The sequence below is a fragment of the Lampetra fluviatilis genome, chromosome 10 (genome assembly GCF_964198595.1).
Source record: "Lampetra fluviatilis chromosome 10, kcLamFluv1.1, whole genome shotgun sequence".
Lineage (NCBI taxonomy): Eukaryota > Metazoa > Chordata > Hyperoartia > Petromyzontiformes > Petromyzontidae > Lampetra > Lampetra fluviatilis.
This window is the reverse complement of record NC_136284.1, coordinates 2,450,969-2,471,888: the sequence shown is the minus strand read 5'-3', so window position 1 is coordinate 2,471,888 and position 20,920 is coordinate 2,450,969. Positions and strand designations below refer to the sequence as shown.

At 57.2% G+C, this 20,920-nt stretch overlaps 1 protein-coding gene across 1 annotated transcript in view; it reads right to left on the bottom strand.

Annotated features, from left to right (window-relative positions):
• Window positions 1-1,972: 1,972 nt before the first annotated feature.
• Window positions 1,973-20,920, bottom strand: part of LOC144934412 (polypeptide N-acetylgalactosaminyltransferase 13) — a 65,247-nt gene continuing 46,299 nt past the window's right edge. Inside the window, exons 5-12 of the mRNA XM_078860143.1 lie at window positions 20,438-20,645; window positions 19,262-19,432; window positions 16,126-16,243; window positions 11,151-11,331; window positions 9,398-9,537; window positions 7,048-7,146; window positions 5,767-5,901; window positions 1,973-3,657 (exon numbers count right to left, since the gene is read on the bottom strand). Of these exons, the coding sequence (XP_078716269.1) occupies window positions 3,511-3,657; window positions 5,767-5,901; window positions 7,048-7,146; window positions 9,398-9,537; window positions 11,151-11,331; window positions 16,126-16,243; window positions 19,262-19,432; window positions 20,438-20,645 (1,199 nt within the window). The 3' untranslated portion in view covers window positions 1,973-3,510. The remainder of the gene's footprint in view (window positions 3,658-5,766; window positions 5,902-7,047; window positions 7,147-9,397; window positions 9,538-11,150; window positions 11,332-16,125; window positions 16,244-19,261; window positions 19,433-20,437; window positions 20,646-20,920) is intronic.

The window sequence follows — 20,920 nt, the reverse complement described above, 5'->3', positions numbered from 1 at the left end:
GTACATGTTATCTTAGCTAGGATTTTATAAAGCTCCTTTGTCAAAGCGCTTTACAAGAATGATAAATGGTACACTCGTCTTTTTGGCCGATGGGAAAAAGGGATGGGGTTTGAGCGCTGGGGAGGGGAGGGGTGGCAAGGAAGGGTGATGGTGGCGAAAGGAGCCCCCTCGTGTCATCCACTGCCGGATCAGGGGTCTCCTCTTACTCCCACGCCGAGCTGGCCGCGGGCGTCGTGCCGGTCAACGCGGGTGGGTGGGCACGGGGGAGCATAGACGCGGCAGCGTGCAGTTGACGATTCTGTTGCGCCGACCCTCTGCTGACAGCCTTGCCCCCCCCCAGCAGATGTTTTTCGCACGGTTGTCACCCATCCGAGTACTTTCCAGGATCAACCTTGCGTGAGATCGGGCGCATTCCAAGAGATTTTGATCAGAGAAATCTTTACTAAAAATAAAACCCAATCACTTCCTCTATCATTAGGAAAGCGCCCATAAGTTAAGGACGTCGTTTAGACGTTGCGAGATGCTTACTACCTCGCCTGGTATAGAGGTCTTGGGTTCGATCCTGACCTTGACGCCTGCTGTATATTTGGAGTTTGCATGTCCTCCCCGTGGTCGCCTGGAATTTTTCTCTGGGGCCTCTGCTTTTTTTCCACTCCACATTTATAAACACGTGTTTAGAGTATTTGGCTGCTATACATTTCCACAAGATAAGCCACTTCGTTGAGCTATCATTTGTGGCCAGGTCGCTTCTGAAAAAAAAGAGCTGCATAGCTCCGTGAGCCTTACCTGGTAAAATAAAAAAAATGTCTAATTTTAACGGGGGCTCGGGCAGGACACGTGGCTAGGTTGAGAGAGCCGAGGGAGGGAACGCGCTCCAGTGGATGCCCACCGCAGGGGGGAAGCAGGTCACGTGCAGGCGCGAGGGCAGTGCCCTTCACTAATTGTCATGGGGGGGGACACTTTCGCCAATAAGACATAATCAGTGTGAGGGCCGCCTGCCACACATTTGAAACCATTGGGATTTGACAGCAGCACGAGATTTTCACACATTGCGTATTGTCGGGGGCCGCACGTCAGGGGCCACAATTAAAGGCCACGAGTGGCCGCCAGTGGCCCGCGGGCCTTGCAATGAAGAACACTGCGCAAGGTCGATTGTTGAAACGCTGGACACGGCGACGACTCGGGAGGCAATCATCCAGCAGTGGACTAAACATGTGCATGGTGATGATGGTAGGCCCAGTGAGAGTAAACGCGTTTCTTCTTTACAGGTGCCTGCCAACTCCACCAGATCTCAGAAGCTGAGCAAGAAATGGAGATCTGGGTGGAGCATCGGATTGATGACCACCATGCACTTTCCAGGCGCTGCGTCGTGTGGGACTGTGTTATGGGCAGCAGAGGGCACTGCATCGACTCTACGATGTCTCTACGCCCATCCTTCGCCAACCGCGCGCTGGCGAGAGCGGTAAAGTTGCAGCAAACGACTTCCGACAACCCACGCCGGTGCGTGGAGACCCTTATCCGGCAGCGGCTTGACAAGAGCTCCGCGCGTACGTGCCGAGCAACGCAGGTCGGTCGCCACGGAGGGTGGCACGCGGTGAAACCCCAGGGGCACGGACAGCGCGCGGGGACTCTGCACTCCCGGCGGCTTGCGGCGTGGCGATCGTGGGGGGCCCGGGGTAGGTGAGGGGGGGGTGTAGGGGAAAAGGCGGCGGGTTTGTAAACACTGTCACCTTTAATACTGCACACAAAATACACAGCGGCACGCGGCAAGAGTCTTTAACAGTCACGGTACTACGGTCGAGTCGGCGCGCAATGACAACCCCACTCTCGTGGGGAAGTGGCGAGCGGCGCACCGCTTACGAGAGCCTAGATCCGCAAAACTCAAAACACCGCACCCCCCTCCCCCCTCCACCACGCGGTTGGTTCCCCTTCCTCTGGCCCCCCCCGGCTGCCACCCCTCCACCCCCCCCCGTTGTGATAAAAACGCCGCGTGGCGATGGGGCGTTCACATCGTCGTCGCCATGGCAACGGCGGACGAGACGGCGCTCGTATCTCGTGTGTGGCCAAGCGCCCGGGCATTTTTACTAATGGACTGAGAAAAGTGAAATTCCCTCGTGCCTGGCGAAGGCAAAACAAAGAGAAGGCAGATGTTTTTTTTTGATTTAGCGTTCAGGGGGTTGTTAACCGCTAGGCGGCGGTGCTGTGTAAGCGGTGCAGCTTGGCTTGTGAAGAGTAAAATAGGCTCCCATTGTGCTTTTAGCCGAGCGCGCTGTCTCTCCGTCTCTCTCCGTGTCTGGTGAGCGTCACAGTCCTCTCAATCAGGTCCGCGTGCGGCACATGGGTGCCATGGATATCTTGCCATCGTCCTTCATCATCATTGTCCGGCAGATAAAAATAACCATACAAAATCATGAGAGACAAACACCGCCCCCCCCCCCGCCCATAACAACGAAGCTGATCACCGTGACAGAAAAGCTGCAGCCATTATGAAACAAAGTAAAAAAGCAATAATAAACAAAACGCACTCATTTTGATTGCTCAGTGAAATTAATGTAAACATGGCCGAGAGTCAATGAACCGGCGAGGAACGGAGGATAGGACACAGCTCTGGACAGGGTGCGGTGGCCGTTACACGGGGGACTGGTGTGAGAAACTTGCTTTTAACTTTGTTTGTCTCGTAAAAAATTACCTTCCTGCAAGTGATTCTATGCTATTTCGCCTTTTGATTACCAGCCAGCTGTTATCAGTTCTACATTTAAAAAAAACGTATATTAATCGTGTTCCCCACTTCCCAATCACACAACACCCCCCCCCCCCGCCCAAGACACTCGCCTACGAACAGGAGAAACGCACACCAAACGATCGTCAGCCAAGACCGATGGGCATCAGTCACACAGTCCGCCTGTAGAAAATATAAGCATTTAGCGACTCTCTGCATCGGCAGCGAGAGGCAGCATCAGGCGCTCCTCCTCCTCTTCTGATCTTCGTCAGCGATTCACGAGTCATAAAATCTCTAAATCAGTCACATCCGGAAAGATTGCTGTTGCTGCTGCTGCTTTTACCCTTCCTTTCCCGCTCGGTGTCGCACACACCCAGGCAGGCTCGGACACGGCCGCGTGCGAGCCTCTTCTTGCAGAGCCTCGCAAAGTGTCCCCCGACGTGGGGCGGCTCCCGCACCGCCTTCAGTCCCGCCACGTCGCCCGCCCACCTCCCTTCGGGGGTCGCCGCCGCCGCCATCGCCGCCACCGCAATCGAGTGGAGGCACCCGTCGGCACGGCTCGTGTCCCTGGGCAGAGCTAGGCCCCGACTCCTCGGCCCGCCCGCCCGCCCGCCCGCCCGCATCAACGGCCCAAAGAAACCGGCGACTTCGCCACCTAGGAGAGCAGGAAATCCCGGTGGCGAGGGCGAGGCAGGCGGACGGAAAATAAAGAGGAGAGGGAGCAGAGAAAGCGGGTGGGCAGGCGGGCGGTGAAGGTACGCGGGGACGGCGAGGCCTTGCGGGCGCAGGGCTCAGGCGAGCGCCTCGTGCGTGACGTTGCGCAGCAGCCACTGCTGGGAGCGCACGCCGGCGCAGTCGCGGACGGTGGGCGCCTGGCTGTCCTCCTCTCCCGCCCGGTCCAAGCACTGGTTGCTGTTCACGTGCCTCAGAGTCACACGCTGCGCACACCGGCCCATAGGAGGAGGACGACAACAACGGCATCACGCAGCGCGTCCGGCAAAGAGAGCAGGAACGCTCGACGATTACACACTCGTACGAATCATTCATGTTACTGTAGCTATACGTCTATACGTTTTTTGTTTTAGGGTGGGGGTTGGGGCGGCATTTAGATCTTAGGGTAGTTCAATCAGGGTAGTTGATCTCACATCATTTAAAAATGAAATATCACGAGTAAAATATAAAGTAACGTCTGAAACAAAGGGTACACAAACATTGCCGTTGTTTGCGTATCGACCTGCGTTTGCATCACAGCCCCGCAAACCACCTGGAGGGACCGTCCCGACCATCCACCGGTGGCACCGGGGAACCACGCTCTGAGAACCACCGCTCGCTCTACGCCCATAGCCTGTAGCGTCATCCAGTCTGTCAAACGTGGATGTGTGTGCTTGCAGGAAATGAGCGGGTATTAACGAACGTGGCATCACTGGAACCAGAGCGCAATGACGGAGAGACTTCTAAACGTTGAACGGCCGTGAAAGTCGACCAGAGAATGGGCACCGACTCCTCGCCGACTGGAGCGAGAAGGCTCGTGCACGAACGGCAGCGTATGGCCACTCACAGGGCGCGCCGCTAGAGGCGGCTGCCGATCGCTGCGAGCTCGGGTCGAGGACAACGAGCCGAGCGGCGCTCGGCGCCAGCAGAGGGCGCAGCAGCTCCACAAAACACTGCTGACCTGTTCCCACCACTCCCCTCCACGGTCTCTCCTGCCTCTCCCCTCTCATCTCCCACCACTCCCCTCCACGCTCCCTCCTGCCTCTCTCCTCTCATCTTCCACCACTCCCCTCCACGCTCCCTCCTGCCTCTCTCCTCTCATCTCCCACCACTCCCCTCCACGCTCCCTCCTGCCTCTCTCCTCTCATCTTCCACCACTCCCCTCCACGCTCCCTCCTGCCTCTCTCCTCTCATCTTCCACCACTCCCCTCCACGCTCCCTCCTGCCTCTCCCCTCTCATCTCCCACCACTCCCCTCCACGCACTCTCCTCTCATCTCATTCTATTCCTCTGTACGCTCTCTCCTGCCTCTCCCCTCTCATCTCCATCTACTCTCCTCCACGCACTGTGCAAGGCTTTCTGTGGAAGTCCCCAGGACAACGTTTGCTCAGCGGAAGGTCGCTCGTTATCCCCTGCTGCTTGCCCCCAGCGGTCCGTCCTCTCTAGAAAAAAAAAGCCAACTGTTTGTGCACAGCATCTCGCAATGCGGTTGCGTTTTAGACGCCGTGTAAATCCAAACTGGATAAAAATTCAAACCGTAAACATCACTGCTCCCACGGGCCACCTCTGCCTCTCATACCACGTGTATATAAATGCGGGTAAATGCTTTAACATCGTCAATAACAGCGGCAGCAGCCCAACACGTGTTTGGCGGCCGCTCCGGGCGGCTTTTGACTCTCCGTGAAACTGATGGAGCACCGATGGTTTGATGACGTGCGAGTGATGCAGTTGGAGAACCTCAATTTAAAAGTGCGTAGCGATGGATCGTGAACAAGAGAACCAGTTGTATTGCTGTTGTCAATATTGTGCACAGATGTGTGCGCACGTGCGGGTGATGGTGCTGTGGGTATTGTCGTGGTTAGCGCGCCGGTTACGAACCCAGCGACCCGCGTTTGATTCCCGCTCGCCGCCAACATCGGTGACAAACAACTGAACCGGTTCTGGGGCTCTCTAGGTCGACTCGGTTTTAATAAAAGAGCACCCATTGTCGTGTGCAAACATCAGCATTGGAGAGACGACGGGGGCCAGGCGAGGTGTTGGCCACCCACCCCCTCGAGTGCCATGCCTTCCTTCATAGGTGCTCACTAACAGCACTCGCCTCAACAGTCCGTTTGTCTTGTTGGCACAGCGGGGAGCGGGGGTGATGCATCTGTCAGTCACCTCAGTTGGTCGACCTATAACGATCAGGGTGTGTCCCTTCACCCCCTGCCAGCGAGCCTTCCAAAGTGCACGTGATAGCCTCAAAGTGCACCTAGCCTGGCACAAGCATTGCGGTGACATCACCAGCACTTGGTTGCAAGCGGCGGCTGCTTTTGCTGCTCGTGCGTGCGGGCGCACCTCACGGTCGTAGTGCCACAGCTGGTTTCCCTTGAGGTGGTGGCACTTGAGCATCACGACGGGCCCGTTGAGCCGCGACACGTCCAGGCAGAGGTCGTCCGAGCGCAGCTCCTGCTCCGCCGTGTACGAGAACACCTGCCCGCAACGCCGCCGCCGCCGCCGCCAGAATGCGCGCGCGCACACACACACATGGGCGCCGTCACCGCAGCTCCACGTCACCACCCTGCCCCTGCACCGACAGGCCGACCGCTGGCTCACGCCCCCGAGACTCCCGCCGTTCTTCTAACGCTGCACAAAGTCAAACTTTGGGCCGAGCGGTTGTCGTGAACGGCTCGCGATCAGAAGGCAGCGATCCCGCTCGGGGGTTGACTCGGCCCGTCATCCCCGCTCGCTCGGCAACACGCACGCTGCTTTAGTTCAAGTTACCTGTGGGGTTCACGGGTGTCGTATTTTTTTTGTTTCCACCATAGAATGTAGAATTTACACCACTGGCTAGGAGTTGCAAAGACAAGCGCTGCCCAAAGCCGATGTTATCAGATCACCGCTTTGGCTTTTATTTTTTAAAGACAATCGTAACAGCTGCAAAAATAAACCAGTTTCCAACTCATTAGGGTTCATAAGCTCAACACGGCCGCCGCTTCCAGCTGCAATGTAATGAATGAGCTGTGATGCGTACCCTGCTCTGTCTCTTAGGAGCAGTGTGCGTGCGTGTGCGTGCAGCAGTGAGGACCGTTAGCTGCAGTGTGGTGGCGCGCGTGACACGTGGAGCGTGTGTGACACGTCCATCGTCTGTATCGTTTTCTTAATTTTTCTAGCCCGGGATTAATTCACATCGGCTTGCAGGTGATGTCATTTGGTGGAGGAGCTTAGCGGAAGTCACGCAGCTAAGACGGGACAGGAGACAGGGCGCCGCCTCGCAGCTGCTCTCTCAAGCGCTCGGCGTGGGCGAGCGTGAAAAGCGCAGCTTTGCGCTCGCCCGCCTGCCCGCGCACCCGACGAAGATGCCAACAAACACGTTGCCTTCTGTAAAAAGCACCCGGCGAGGCTCACCGGGAGGAGCGCCTGCCTAGGACCCGACGGGCTCATCGAGCCGACCGCAGGCACAGAAGTGCGCCCCGTGTGCCGATCCCCCCCGCAACGCCGATCCCCCCCGCAACACGTGGGCGCGAGGCGACCGCGCGCGGTGACGAAGCAGCGTGGGGCACGCGAGAGTCGGCGCTAGGGGCCGCCGTCCCCCCCCCCCCAACTCCCCGCCCCCGGCAAGTTCTTGCAAACTCGCACCTGGTTGCCTCCCATGCCGTGGCAGTTGAAGATGCCGACCTTTTCGTTCTCCTTCCGCCCCATGTTGTCCAAGCACTGGTTGGTCTCCATGTTGCGGATCTGCACGGCGGAGGGGCGAGAAGGAAGAGCGACCAAACGAATTGGATGGAAATCCAAGGGAGGCGATTAAGACGCGGCGTGCCCGCGTGATTACGCCGCTCTGCGGGCCCACCAGTGTCACGGCGGCGTCACGGCGGGGGGCAGGGTTTGGCACAGCGGGGAGCACGGTGAAGGCACGGTGAAGGCACGGTGAAGGCACGGTGGGGGGCATGGTGGGGGGCACGGCGGGGGGGCACCGTGTGGGCACGGTGGGGGGCACGGTGGAGGCACGGTGGAGGCACGGCAGCACATTCGGTGGGGGGCCGTCACTCACCGTGCCGAGTCAGCGTGCGGACAGCCCTGCATGTCTCCACTTTGTTTGTTCAATTAATTTAATTTAAATAAACTGTGCACATTTAATTATTCATTTGTAAATAATTTACGGTGCTATTTGTTTGCGCGTTTGCGTTATGAATGTGCACTTACCGACGCGTCCGCTCGTGCGGGCGGGGCGTGCATGTGCACGCCCGCCTGCGCGTGCGAGCGTTTGCATATAAATGATTCCTCGTTTATTTATTCGTGCGTCCGGTTGCATTTTGGAGACGTTGTGCGGCGACTCCGCGCGACGGCCTGATTCAGGACGCGCACCGAACGTCGGCGTCACGTTGCCCGTCGTACGATCCTGACTTTAAATAATGCAGCAAATTTGAAAATCATTTTCCGTCGAGTTTTATTAATCCACACCACCCCCCCCACCTCCCTCTCCATGCAGTCTACCAAGGTGAATTCATTTGAAATATTCATGCTTTCCCACGCAGATTTCACAAATGTTCTTGTGTATGTTGGAAAAAAAACCCACGTGAAGACCCAATTCATTTTCCTCCCTGCTCGGCTCAAGAAGCTGATTAAAACCAGGCTGCCGGCCTCTCTCTGCAACTGCGTGCAATTTTGGCTTCATGAATATTGTATGGGCTGTGGCTCTCTGTGTGTGTGTGCGTGTGCACCTGGTGAAGTGTGTCACATCTGTCATTAGTCCCGTCTGCCGCACGGCGAGCGTCCACCACGATGCAGGGACGCGCAGACGGGACACGTCAAGGCTTCATTAGCGGACGTGCAGCTGCGCCCGGCCGCGCGCAAAAACATCGCCCTCCCGTCACAAACGCTGCCGCCCCCCAACCGGCGACGCTTCCGTGCACCCCGCCGCCACCGCCGCGGCCCCGGCAGACACCGAACGATCGGAAGACGTCCTTTGCGCATCCGAGCGTCGAGGTGGTAGGGGCGGTGGGGGCAGGGGAGGGTGCTGAGAGGGAGGGCGGGGAGTGTAAGACACAAACTGGCCCTTAATGGGGGGGGGGGCGAGCACGCGCTCCCTTGGGAGGAGCCGAGCCGGACGAGAGCCGTGCCAGAGCCCTGCGTGCTCGCACAGCGGTCCGCGCCCGCCCACTCCCGCGGCACGGTGGCGCATCGTGCAGAGGTGTCACGGTGGGAGGATCAGGAGGAGGATGTAGTGGAGAGGGGTGGTCAGGTTACGGGAGGTAAGAGCTTTGGTGTTCCAAGGTGCTTCCACAAGACGATGCGATGACAGGAAAAACCTGGCCAAGTGAAGGTGACCTCCGTGCAAGCGAGGGTTGGAGGCCAGTGGTCCTACGTCACGGGCATAGCAGCTCCGACACCGGGCCTCGCGCTACGCTCCCATGAGCACGTGCATCGTGCACTGCCGTTCACATAGCGCTACTGCCAATAGCTCGCTGCGGTTCATATCCACGACGCGTGCGTTTCTGCATAATGAACATTTGTAATCTCGAGTGGCTCTCATCTGCTTTGAATCAAGGAGTTGGCCTCTTTTCATTTGCGCAAAATATTGGCAGAATTTTCTCGGAGCGGGTCGACCGAGCTTTGTGCCGGAGCCTGCGAGCAGCGTTTCTGCACGAAACCAAAGCTTGAAGGTCCACTTGTGATGCGCGCCACGGCAAGGGGGGCTTCACAGACACGTCAAACCTCTCATTGTTCTAAGCACGGCTCCGTTATCTGTGCCTCACGGCTCCAGATTAAGATTGTGATGCATTTATTAACATTGTTAATTTGTCTTTTACGTAAATTTTAACGGCAGACAATAATAATATTACAACTTACACTGCAATTACGGCAACAACAAACACATTATGTTTTTGACCTGGAAAGGATTGCCAGTGCACGACGCTACTAAGCATCGTGCAAAAACCACGGCAAAGGTTCGCGCCAGCCATACACCGGCGGCGACAGCGGCACGCACCTCCCCGAGCGAGTAGTAGTGGCGCGGGATCTGCGAGTCGGGGTAGATGTTCTCCAGGTACCAGGAGAAGGGCTGGCACTGCAGCCGCTCGCGCAGCTGCTTGCGCTGCGACACGTCGCCGTACTCCACCTTGGTCACACCTGGGGGCGAGACGACGCACGGCGGCGTAGATAACGGAGCGCGCGGCCGGCGCGCCGAGATCCACAGCCCGGGGGAGACTCAGGCGGCGGATGATGAAGAGGGGGGGTCAGGGACCACCCCCCCCACCCACCCACTTGCCCCGCAATCACCCCACGCCACCGCCCCCCAGACCGCGCGACGCCACCGGAGTTGCTGCGTACGCGCCACGGGCGCGTGACGCGCCGGTCGTGCATCGCGGGCAGAGGCGTCGAGTCTCGGCGCGTCCCTTCCCGTGCCCCCCCCTACGCGGCGTGCACGACGCGGTGCTCATCTCGGGAGGATTCCACGAGCCAGGGAGCAGCGTGACCTGGGTGACGTTCAGTGTTGTGAGCTCAGTGTGTGTCTCTGTGTGTCTGTGTGTGTCTGTGTGGGGAGCGGTGGTGTCGCGGTCAGCGCGCCGTGCTACGAACGCGGCGACCCATGTTCGATTCCCGCCCACGGCCAATACCTGTGATGATTATCTGAACCGGTCATTGGCCTCCCCTAGGTCGACTCAGCCTCAAATGAGTACCTGGTGTGATGTGCCTTCATAGGCGCTCACTAACTCCATTTGTCAATTCTTTGAAGGCTATAAAGGAGATATTTGTCTATTGTGTGCAAGTCAATGTGGATAACGCCTGCGATGCCACGCTCCGAAGACAAGGACTGCAGGATGGATTGAAGTAGATTCGTGCAACTCACAAACATGCTGGGCTGCCAGGTGGCCGTCAAGTGGGCTGAGGAATCCATCTGCATGGAATTTTAAGCATTTATCCCCATTGTGTCCACGAGGCTTTTCTCCGGCCGCAGAACTCTGCTGAAACGGGAGCGAGGCTCGGCGAGGCTTCCTGGATAACTGCCGGGTTAGCCTGGCGTGAGCAGGTTGAATGGCACCCTGCTGACTGTCAAGAAACGCGAGCGGGGCCTGGGCAGGGACGGTGGCCGGCGGTCGAGCGACGGAGCGGCAGTCAAAGGGGTGAAAGCGCCCAAGAGGCCGTCCACCATAAATTCGGAGAAGTCGCCGTTGTGTTCAGGAGCTGGGCTGGGTGGATTGTTGCACCGCAGGAACCGCGAGAGACGGCGACAGATTCATTAAGCCTCCATCCAGCAGTGGATTGATCACTGTTGATGATGACGATGGTGGTGGCGATGAGGATATCCAGGATGAATACATTTACGCATGTTGAACTTCTTTCGCACCGTACGTAGCCAACCGTGCTCATCGTAAATGCGGGGGAAGAACAACTAAACATAAAAAGCAGTTCTCACGAAATGAGTTTTCAATCTAGATTATTTGAAAGTGCATAGCTCCAGTGGCTTCCTAATATCAGATGGAAGAGCATTCCAGACGGCCGCAGAAGCGCATCCGAAAGTGCGCGACGCGGTGACCACCGTATTTGTTTGATGGCGAGCTAAAAGCCGATGCTGCGAGGATGACCGGAGCTCACGTGATGGTTTATGCTCCTTGACAAAATTAGCAAGGTATTGTGGTTCATTTGTGGCAAGCACTTTGTGTACAATGAGCACGACCTTATAATGTCGACTGCTGTCGTTCTCATCAGCCGGGGGGGGGGTAGTGGCTGTGGCTCCTCACCAGGGGAGATGACGTAGAAGAAGTCCTTGAACTCGTCCATCCACACCTCGGCCAGGCGCCGGTTGTTCTTGTTGATCACCTGGCCGGTGCCGCCGGGGAAGGTGTACGGCGTGGCCTTGCGGAACACGTGTCCCACGTGCGAGCACGTGACGATCTCCAGTGAGCCACCGCACTGCCAGATCTGTGCCAACATGTGCGTACGCACAATCAGTACGATTCGCTCGGCAAAAAAAAACGAAAGTGCGCCGCACAACAGAACCCAAACGATGAAAGACCGCGGCCCGCACGCCGCTCGCAAGACAATCATCGTCCGCAGGTCGTCTTGGCAACCGGCTCGAGCACGACATCAAGGTTGGATCCTCCGTAGCGCCCCCCCCGCCCCCCCCAGTGAGGAGGACGTTAAGGATGGTGGCGGCAGGGCATGACCACCGTGGAGAGGAGGTGATCGGCAATTATCCCTCACCCGACGCCTAAAATCTCACCTCTGCGATCCTTGTCTTCGCGCTGAAGAGCGTTTTGGGTGACAACGGAAAGCGTACGAATATTGGATGACGGTAACGCAGGAAAATGGTACGAGGCACTGTGAATGTAAATACACCGGAATGAGAGAGGGGTTCAGATGAACGCACCTGGGCTAGGTGCACCGCACTCTGCCGAGAGGAAGGGAATTTAAAACGACGCGAGTCTTGGTGCTTTACAAGCACCGCACGCTCGTACAGCGCGAGAACAAAGGGACAAGAGTGGTCACGAGTGGATGACGCGACCACTGCGAATAATCGCCCTTCTGGGATCGGATAATAAAAAAAAAAAGTGACGGATTCCTCTTTGCCTGCGCTCCGCACGTTAACAAGTGGCGGCCGTCGCGACGTTCACCCCGGCGCTCTCTTGCGGCGCGCTCCGCAGACGCAAGAATAAAATCCGGCATCGCCGCTCGTGGCTTTTGCCGGGCCAAAAATGCACTTATAAAAATGCAAGAAGGAGCGATGTTTAATACGGTCCTAAAAGCTACAATGCAAGTAATTCCCAGGAAGCAACGAGATAAACGTCTACCCGCATTTACATTAAAAAGCCCGTTGGCAATTTCCAGGGCCGACGCAATAACCGTTTGGTGTTTTATGAGCACAACATAAGTGCTTTTTTCATCAAGACCATCACTAACCCATTTTACGGTAGCTGGTCTGGCCCCGCAGTGAGACGGCGGGAATGGCCGAGGTCTGTGTGGGACATGTATCGCCCCCACAGGCCCCACACCCCCACCACCTCCCCAAGTCGAATGGACCGGGTTTACACGTATTTACAATTTTTAACCCCGGGTGTACCTGTGGCCACGTATTGCCTGTTCGACGTGATGCGAGCCTCCAGCCACGGCGTGACACGCGTGCCCCCACACGCGCGCATCCACACGCGCGCACTCATACGTACGCGTGCACGCACGCGCACACTCGTATCGACACTGTAACCTCTTCAAAATCGAGCGGCTGCAGGAGAAAGGGATCCAATAATTTAGTTCGTGCTGCAGAGTTCACGGATCAAATTTACCGCATATTTACACACGGGGGAAAATGTAGCAACAGATTAATTACGCACTGTTAGGCTAACCAAAGCAAATCGAGCTCTAATTTCAGTCGATAAAAGCACATCTCGATAAACCTTCTCACTAAGCAGTCGTGATGAGCCTTCGTTGACCCATAATGGCACTTATTTACCCGAGGCTCCTACGTCGGGATCTTTGGACAATTCTGCCGATTCCACCCCAATCCCAGGGGAATTGATGCCGTATTGGTAGGTGCTGCAGGGGAGTGTTGCGGGAGTAACGGTGCCTCGAATCATTGACCAAAGTCGAGTCTTACGCTCGTGACCCAGAACGTGATGAAACGACGCAAACGGGCGCGGTATAAACGACCACAGAAAAATTCACCGATTCTTTTAAAACTCAAATCACGACCCTGAAGTTACGACGACTGAATTGTCGTGGGACGAATCGCCGATGCGCGCGCCATGAAAGCGCGGGGTCTGCGCCAGGCTGCCCCCGTGGCGGGAGGGGGCCACGTGGGACAGCAGCGTGGGGTGCGCGCCTGTATCCACCCCCATTGCACATTCCCCCCCCCCCCCCAACTGTGTTCTCCCCTCCCTCGTACTCAGCGGCCAACAAGGGACTCCTAATGGAGATGCATTCTGGGGGCTTTCGAGAGCCTCATTAGGGCTCCTTTGTGCTGCAGCGAAGAATGCCAATGGCCCAGTGAGCAGTGAGCAGAGAGCCATCACTCTCTGCTGTGCGGCAGTGGGAGGGCAGGACACGTGCTGGACAGCCGGCTGGTCAACCGCAGGGTGGGACGCAGCGTGGAATGTCGCGCCATACTCGACAGCTCACTGCCCCAACGCCACACTACAGCACTACAGCTCACTACCACACCGCACCACATGCCAGTGCCACACCTTACCATCACACCAGACGACAAACCTTGCTAATATCAAGTGGGAGGCTGCATTTGATTATGGTTATTATTTACATGCGGACGTGCTTAACGTGTAGAGACGTAATGAATGCAACCATGAGTCAAATACCAGATCCCTGCCTTCGCTGCCTTAAAGACCCTCCATGGACTGGCCCCTACCTGCCTCTCCTCTCTCATCTCGCTCGACTCCCCTCCACGTGCTCTCCTACCTCTCCCCTATCATCTCTCGCTACTTTCCAAGACGTGTTCTCTGTGCCAGTAACAAAGGCCTTCTTTCAAAACCCAGTTAACCTCCGCTCGATGGGAGGTCACTCCTTCTCTGCTGCTGTCCTTGGAATTCCCGGCCCCCACCGCCATCTTCCTCTTCATTGCCCACTCAGGAATTTCCTCTTGTCTTCCGCCAATGACCGACCCCTCCAATATAACAATGTACATGAGTATACGTGTATATACGTGTGTATAAGTGTGTGTGTGTGTCTGGGGGGGGAGCGGTAGTGTAGCGGTAAGCGCGCTGCGCAACGAACAAGCTAACCCGAGTTCGATTCCTACTTATGGCCAACACCAGTGACGAATATCTGGACCAGTCCTGGGCCTCCCCTAGGCCGGGCGTGTTGCTGCCACCCACCCTCGTGTGCCGTGCCGGCCTTCATAGGTGGTCGCTAACAGCACTTGCCCCAACAGTCTGTTTCAGCTATATGCAGGATCTTTGCCTTTGCTGTGTGTATATATTATTCCTGCCCGAGGTTCCCGAAACAGCACATGAGGAGGTGGGTGGACAGCAGTACGTCCGGCCGCCCGTATCTCTTGCACCTGGTACTCATTTAAGGGCGAGTCGACCTAGAGGAGGCCCAGGACCGGCTCAGATATTCGTCACCGATGTTAGCCATTAAAGGGAATAAAACTGTGGTCGCCGGGACAGCAGTGCAGTGCGCTAACCACTGTGCCTCCGCTCCCCGTGACTACTACGCGCACGCACGCACGCGCACACACACACGTACACGGGCGCGCAGTATATTTCCAAATCATTAAAATGTAACGAAAAATGTTTGCGCGCTGCATAATACATGAGAGCTTCGCGGCTTCCCATTGCGCCCCGCTCACCCAAGTTCCACCGCCGCCTCGGCCCGCGGAGCAACGGCGCGCGCACGTCAACGCGAGACCGCGCCTCGTCACAATTAATCAAACGCTTTTTACGTTTTCACCCCGTCCGTCCTTTACGCAGCTTTCCGCCGAATCCACCCGCCGCCGATAACCGCCAACAAAGGCACTGGCGTTGGATTGTTTTGCTTTGGTGGGGAGGTGGGTGGGGGGACGGCGGGTGCGGAGAGGCATGAATAAATTATCCCTCTCTGTTTGTTCGGCTTGGCACATGAAAGCGGCGCGGGGACTCTTTGTCGGGGAATAATACACCTGCAGACGGGAGGGCTCCGCGCGGCATTCCCCAGAGCATCGCTACAAAAGGGGACCGGCCCCCTAATTAAACCCACAAGGTTACCGCAGGTAAACCGGCCTGCACGCCGCATGAAACGTTTGCTTTAAGATAGTCACACGGCCAAACAGCACGCCACTTTGCATATCGTTTTCGCTCGGCACTGCGCGGCTGATAAAGGCATGGCCGAGGCAATTCGTTTGCATGCACGGTCAGCTCTGTTATATGTTTTGCACGTGCGTTCATAACTGTCAGCCGCTAACGCAACACACTGCTGCACTAACGAGCGACGCGCTCCGCGGAGTTGGGAGAAGCGGGGCCGCGGGGTTAAGCACGAGTGTGGACGGCATACAGAGTGGCGCGCAGCACTGCGACACACCGGGCGGGCCGGCGCACAGGGGGAACGCAAAACGACAGAGACCCTCGCCACACCACACCAGCCTACGCACACCATCACGCAGTGTGGCACCAAAAAAGACAAAGAACCCCCGTATAGCATTTAAGAGACGGCTGGAGCAAGTGCTGTTCGCGAGCATCTGTGAAGGCCAGCACGACACACGAGGGAATGGGTGGCCAGCACCACGCCCGTCCGCCTTTGTCTCCCCAGTGGTGATGTTTACACAATGCACCAGGTACTCATTTAAGGGTGAGTCGACCTAGGGGAGGTCCAGGACCGGTTCAGATAATTGTCACTGGTGTTGGCCATGAGCGGGAATCGAACTCGGGTCGCCGGGTTTGTAGTGCAGCGCGCTAATCGCCACTCCCGTATAGCCTGTAACAGACTGTTGGGGTAAGTGCTGTTAGCGAGCACCTATGAAGGCTGGTATGGCACAAGAGGGGGTGGGTGGCCAACACCACACCCGGCCACCTTTGTCTCATTTACAGACCACACCAGGTACTCATTTGAGGCTGAGTCGACCATACACAAACATATGCAAGCGCGTACCATGAAGTGTGGCCTCCACACCAGCACACACTCGGCACACCGTAACACAGCGAAAGACACCATGCAGACAGGAACACACACAACACACGTCGCGTGGCACACGGGAGGAAGTGTGGCAGCCCCGCCCAGAAAGAGGTGACCAACCCGGAAGGACATCTCCAGGTTCTCGCCGCCCCAGATGTCCATGCCAGGGTCGTAGGAGCCGATCTCCTGGAAGTAATCGCGGTCGATGGCAAAGAGCCCCCCTGCCATGGTGGGCGTCCTGGGTGGGCGGGCAGGCGGGCGAGTGGGTGGGTGGGCGGAGGGGACGGATGGGATGGGATGAGAGGGCGGGAGGAGACAACGTGTCATTAGAAGGACAGCAAATTGTGAAGTCGAGCATCGCGGGGGAAAAACATAGTGGCTGCGACGGCTTCCGCAGGCGCACGCGACAGCACGCCGAGCCAGCCACATTCTCAAATTACCTTCAAACTCGCCCAACCTTTCATACAACGACAACTGGGATTCACACGGAGCCCTACGCGTGCCTGCGCCCCACGATGCTCGCAAATAAGGGCACACGCGCATCGACATCATTTACAGATAGAGGCGTCATTTTTTCTTTCAAGGGGAGGAGGGAGGAGGAATAGAGGAGAAGAGACAACGATGAAATGAGATTCCGGCAAAGGTGCAAAGGAAGGCTCTTCGCAGAATCACAGTCTGAAGCCTTGAGCCAGGATGTGAACGGTGGGGAGGGGAAGTCCTTAAGTATGATGCTGCGGTGTGCCAGGTGTAACAGACCAGGTGTTCAGGCCAGGTCCATTATTAGGTGTGAGCCAAAACAGCAAGGATGGTAAAATCTGTCAGCTGCATCTGCCACTGCCAGCGACGTGGCTGCACTCGCGCGAGTGTTGGGCGCGCGTGCGTATGCGCCCGCCGGGGATAAGGGAAATCTTATTTTTTGCAGTTGACAAAGGAAATTTTTTTGTAACATGTATTACAAAGGACAGCCACGTATGTTTCACAACTCTATTCATCGCCTGCACTTATGCAAACAAACAGCGGTGTCTATCTTGCGGCTCGCACCATTCACACACCCGAGCCGCGGCAAAAAAGAAAACAGATGCCGCTGGGAGTGAGGCACCACAATATCAAGCAGACGGCGCTCGCAGCCGCCCCGGACGGCGCTCACGTCGCGCCAGCGCGGGGGGGGGGGGGGGGTCGCTACCTGTGAGCCAATCCTGCGAACCTGACCTTTCAGCTGCAAATGCTACGTCCTTTACCTGGCGTGACCCCTTCCTCCCGAGCGAGCGAAATCATTTGCCGATGCCACGGAACCCTCCCCACCCCACCAGCCCCCCACCGCCGCCCAGGGACCCGGACTTCTCCAGCAGCAGGACTCCTGACAGGTAAAGTGGCTACGTCCATCCATCCGCCGAGAGGTGACCGACTTTCCATCCCCTGCCCCCTCCAACCCCCCCGCCCTTTCTCTCTGCTCGCTCCTCCCCCCCAACGACGAGACATAATCCAGTGCCCGCCCTTCCCACCGCCCCACGTCGCCCCCCCCCGCACCCCCCAAAAACGGCCACTCCATCGAGACAGGCGCGGCTGTTTGAACAAATCTGGCTCGGGTCCAATTTCGACGGCAGCGCGCTTAGCCCTCATTAGTCGTAACTCGGGGAGAGAGAGAGAAAACAAAGCAGCAGCGACGGCGGAGGCCCTCCCCGCAGCACGTCCGATCAAATTGATCCGTCCCTCGCTTTCCCTCCGGAAGGGCGCAGTGACGGTCGCGCAAAACAATCGGGCCCCGGCGAGATGCGCCGCGATGAAAACCGAGGACGCAAAAAGGCGTCGTGAAAGGAAAGGAAGAATGTTGTGTTGACTGCCCGAGGCGGCAAAGCAGCAAACTAAGCACTGCAAAGCAAGCGGTTTGCAAATGCTCCAATTGTCAAAAAACATATCACTGCAGGCACCGAGCGGCGGTCGTGGCTAAAGTGGCCTCGCGATGAGCGATGGACGTGGAAGCACACAAAAAGGCAGCCTTTACAATGCAAGTGTGTGTGTGTACTGTATTCGGCATAGCCAGGGCCTCCAGGGGGCACTGACACTACAACGGGCTTTAACAAAAGAGGACGGCATGAGAAAGAAGGCTCCCAAATAATAAAGAATAAAGAAACCTTTCACAACAGAGTCGCCGAGAAGATAAAAAAACAAACAACTCGTGCGTCGCCACTGGAGAGCGGCGACAGCAGTGGGCGGGCGGAGTGAAGTCACCGCGCGGAGACGAGGGCCCGCACCGCGTTATGCAGAGCCATGCGTGTGATGTCAACGGAGCCCATATTTCATGGTAAACCAGGAAATTCCATGCCTGACCACATCCCCCCCGCCATCGCGCGGCACGGCCATCAGTCTTGGCCGCGGTGATGCGATGCAGTGGCTGGGAGCGGCGGGACGGCGCTGTGATGTACCGTATATGCAAAGATTTTCGGGATTTCCTTCCTTTATTTGGGTGCTCATGTCTCCATAAAAGTGTAAAAATCCACCAGTTTTTGTTTCTGTACACCTCGGAGGGTGACATATTGAGGACGGAGACTTTGTGGAAACGCAAACGATTACAGCACGAGCTTCCCGAGTCACGCGCAAGTCGAAGCCGCGGGATCGGGCTGGCATGCGCCGGAGCTGTCCATGTAGTTATTTATTTATTTCCCCACATAGCAGAGCGGTTTCTATTTGGGGAATACACAATAAGACACTGACGACCTTCCTGTAATAGCCCAGCGACCTGATGAAATCCCGAGAAGAGCAATCTCGGAAATAAATTAAAAAAATAAAACCCGACCCCCGTCCTTTCTTTACTCCCGATGACGTCCAAACCGAAAGGGTGAAATGTTTGCGACAACGCAGCACCCTGGGCCAAAACGGCGTGCCGGCACGGATCGCTGCCTCCCCCCTCTCAATCTCGCGAGCACACGCTCTCGCCAACGGAAGCCCCAAACTCCACTCCCCCCACCAAAATGTGAGACGCCCCTTGAAATCGATAACTCTTTTCCCGCCCACTACTTGTAAAATCAACCAGCTCGTTCAGTCTCCGCCGCCAGCCTTCTCTCTCTCCTCCCCTGTTCCCATTTCCTCCCGCCTGCTTCTGCTCGTCCTGTCGATGCGCAACAGCGTCTCGTGGACCTACCGTGCAGGCTCCCACCACCGCAGGCCCGGCCTCATACCCTCTCGCTTAATGCCCACCACCTGACGCCCCCCGACCAGCTGCACGGACGACAGTGTCCTCCCCGTCTCCCCTTCTCACCTGACGGGAAGGGTGCGGTCCCCTTTCCGCCGGTCCATCTCTCTCTGCGGCACCGGGTACCAGCGGAAGTTGAGCTTCCAGTTGAAGCCCCCGTAGGTCATGTCGGAGCCCGTGAGGTACTCGAAGGTCTCGTCGCTGATGACGTCGATCACCGGGCAGACCACGGCCTTCCTGCTCCCGGCCAGGCGCGCACACACCGGGGTGCGGGAGAGGTTAAAGCGCGTCCGCCGCGACGTGTGGGTTAACGCGCTAGCGAGAACCGGCGAAGGACCGGTGAGCACGTGAAATCTGAGAGGGCATTTTGTTTGGACGCGGTGCCCTTTTGGGGATGCACGACGGACGGCTCCACGGACCTCCGGGAAGGCACGGCTTGTCCGGCAGGACCGCACCGACGCACGTATGTACGGCAGCCGCGTGTAAAATCTTACCGATAGAAAAAAAACCCGACCCATAACATTTACACTGTTAGACGCCCTGACATATAAAACTGCACCATTTCAAAACCCTCGGCCTATAAAAACTCACGCCTTCAAACGCCCTCACATACCAATTCAAAACACCTATGGCCAGTTGCTTAACACACTAGGCATGTAATGAAGCATTGATTCATCAATCGAAATGGATTCTTACGCTCACAATATACGCATTAAATTGTGCGTGAAAATCAGATTTTCTTCTTTCGCACATTATAGCCTCCCATCCCCCCCACCCACAAACTATCCGCCATGGGGGAGGCCCTCATCCAGCAGTGGATTGACACAATGGCTGTATACGAACTTATGCACATCATATGCAAATGGATGGGTTTAGACCAACGGAGTGCACACAGAGTACAAATAAGACCCCGAAAAACTGACTACGCGGGTCGCACCTCGATTTTCTTGGTGCGAGGGGGGTTTGCAACCTGAGAAACTCTGAACCCATCGTGAGGCCGAGGCGTGATCGCAAAACTCCCATCACGCCTTGCGTGCCACAAAACCACCACCTTGCATGCACGATGCTTCCAGCCTCGTCCAGCCCACCAGCCCCCAAAACAGCTGAACGTGCGAACTTATTATTATTATTCTCCAGAACGTCAACTCAAAGAGTTGAACATGTGGCCGTCCCATTGAATCTCGCAGCGGCAGGAGCAGAGACAACGGCAAGAGCGTCGACGCGCAGCATGCTGGCGGTCACCTGTCCTGCTGCACGCGCGCCAGCAGCGGCTCGAGCCAGCCGGCGGTGCACTCGCAGTGCGCGTCCAGGAACGTGATCACCTGGCCCCGCGCCACCGCCGCCCCGCGCAGGCGCGCCCGGATCAGCCCCGAGCGGCGCTCCATGCGCAGCACTCGCACCGGCTTCTCCAGCGCCCGCACGTGCTCCTCCAGGCGGCTCTTCAGGAAGTCTGGGGCAGGCCGAGTGGGCAACGGGCAAACGGCGAAGCGCAGAAGGGATGAGGGGCCGGGGCGGGCGCGGGAGACATGGGTCACGGGGTATGGGTCAGAGTGCATAGGGCAGCGAGAAGGGAGCACGGTGGGGCAAAGGGCATGGGGTACGGAGGCAGAGGTCAGGGGGCATGGGAAATACAGCTGTACACGTCACCGGGTCACTGCAGCACTGTCACGGCATTTGGCATGCTGACGACAACAACAGCTTTGTCGTTTATTATTGTTCGTCGCC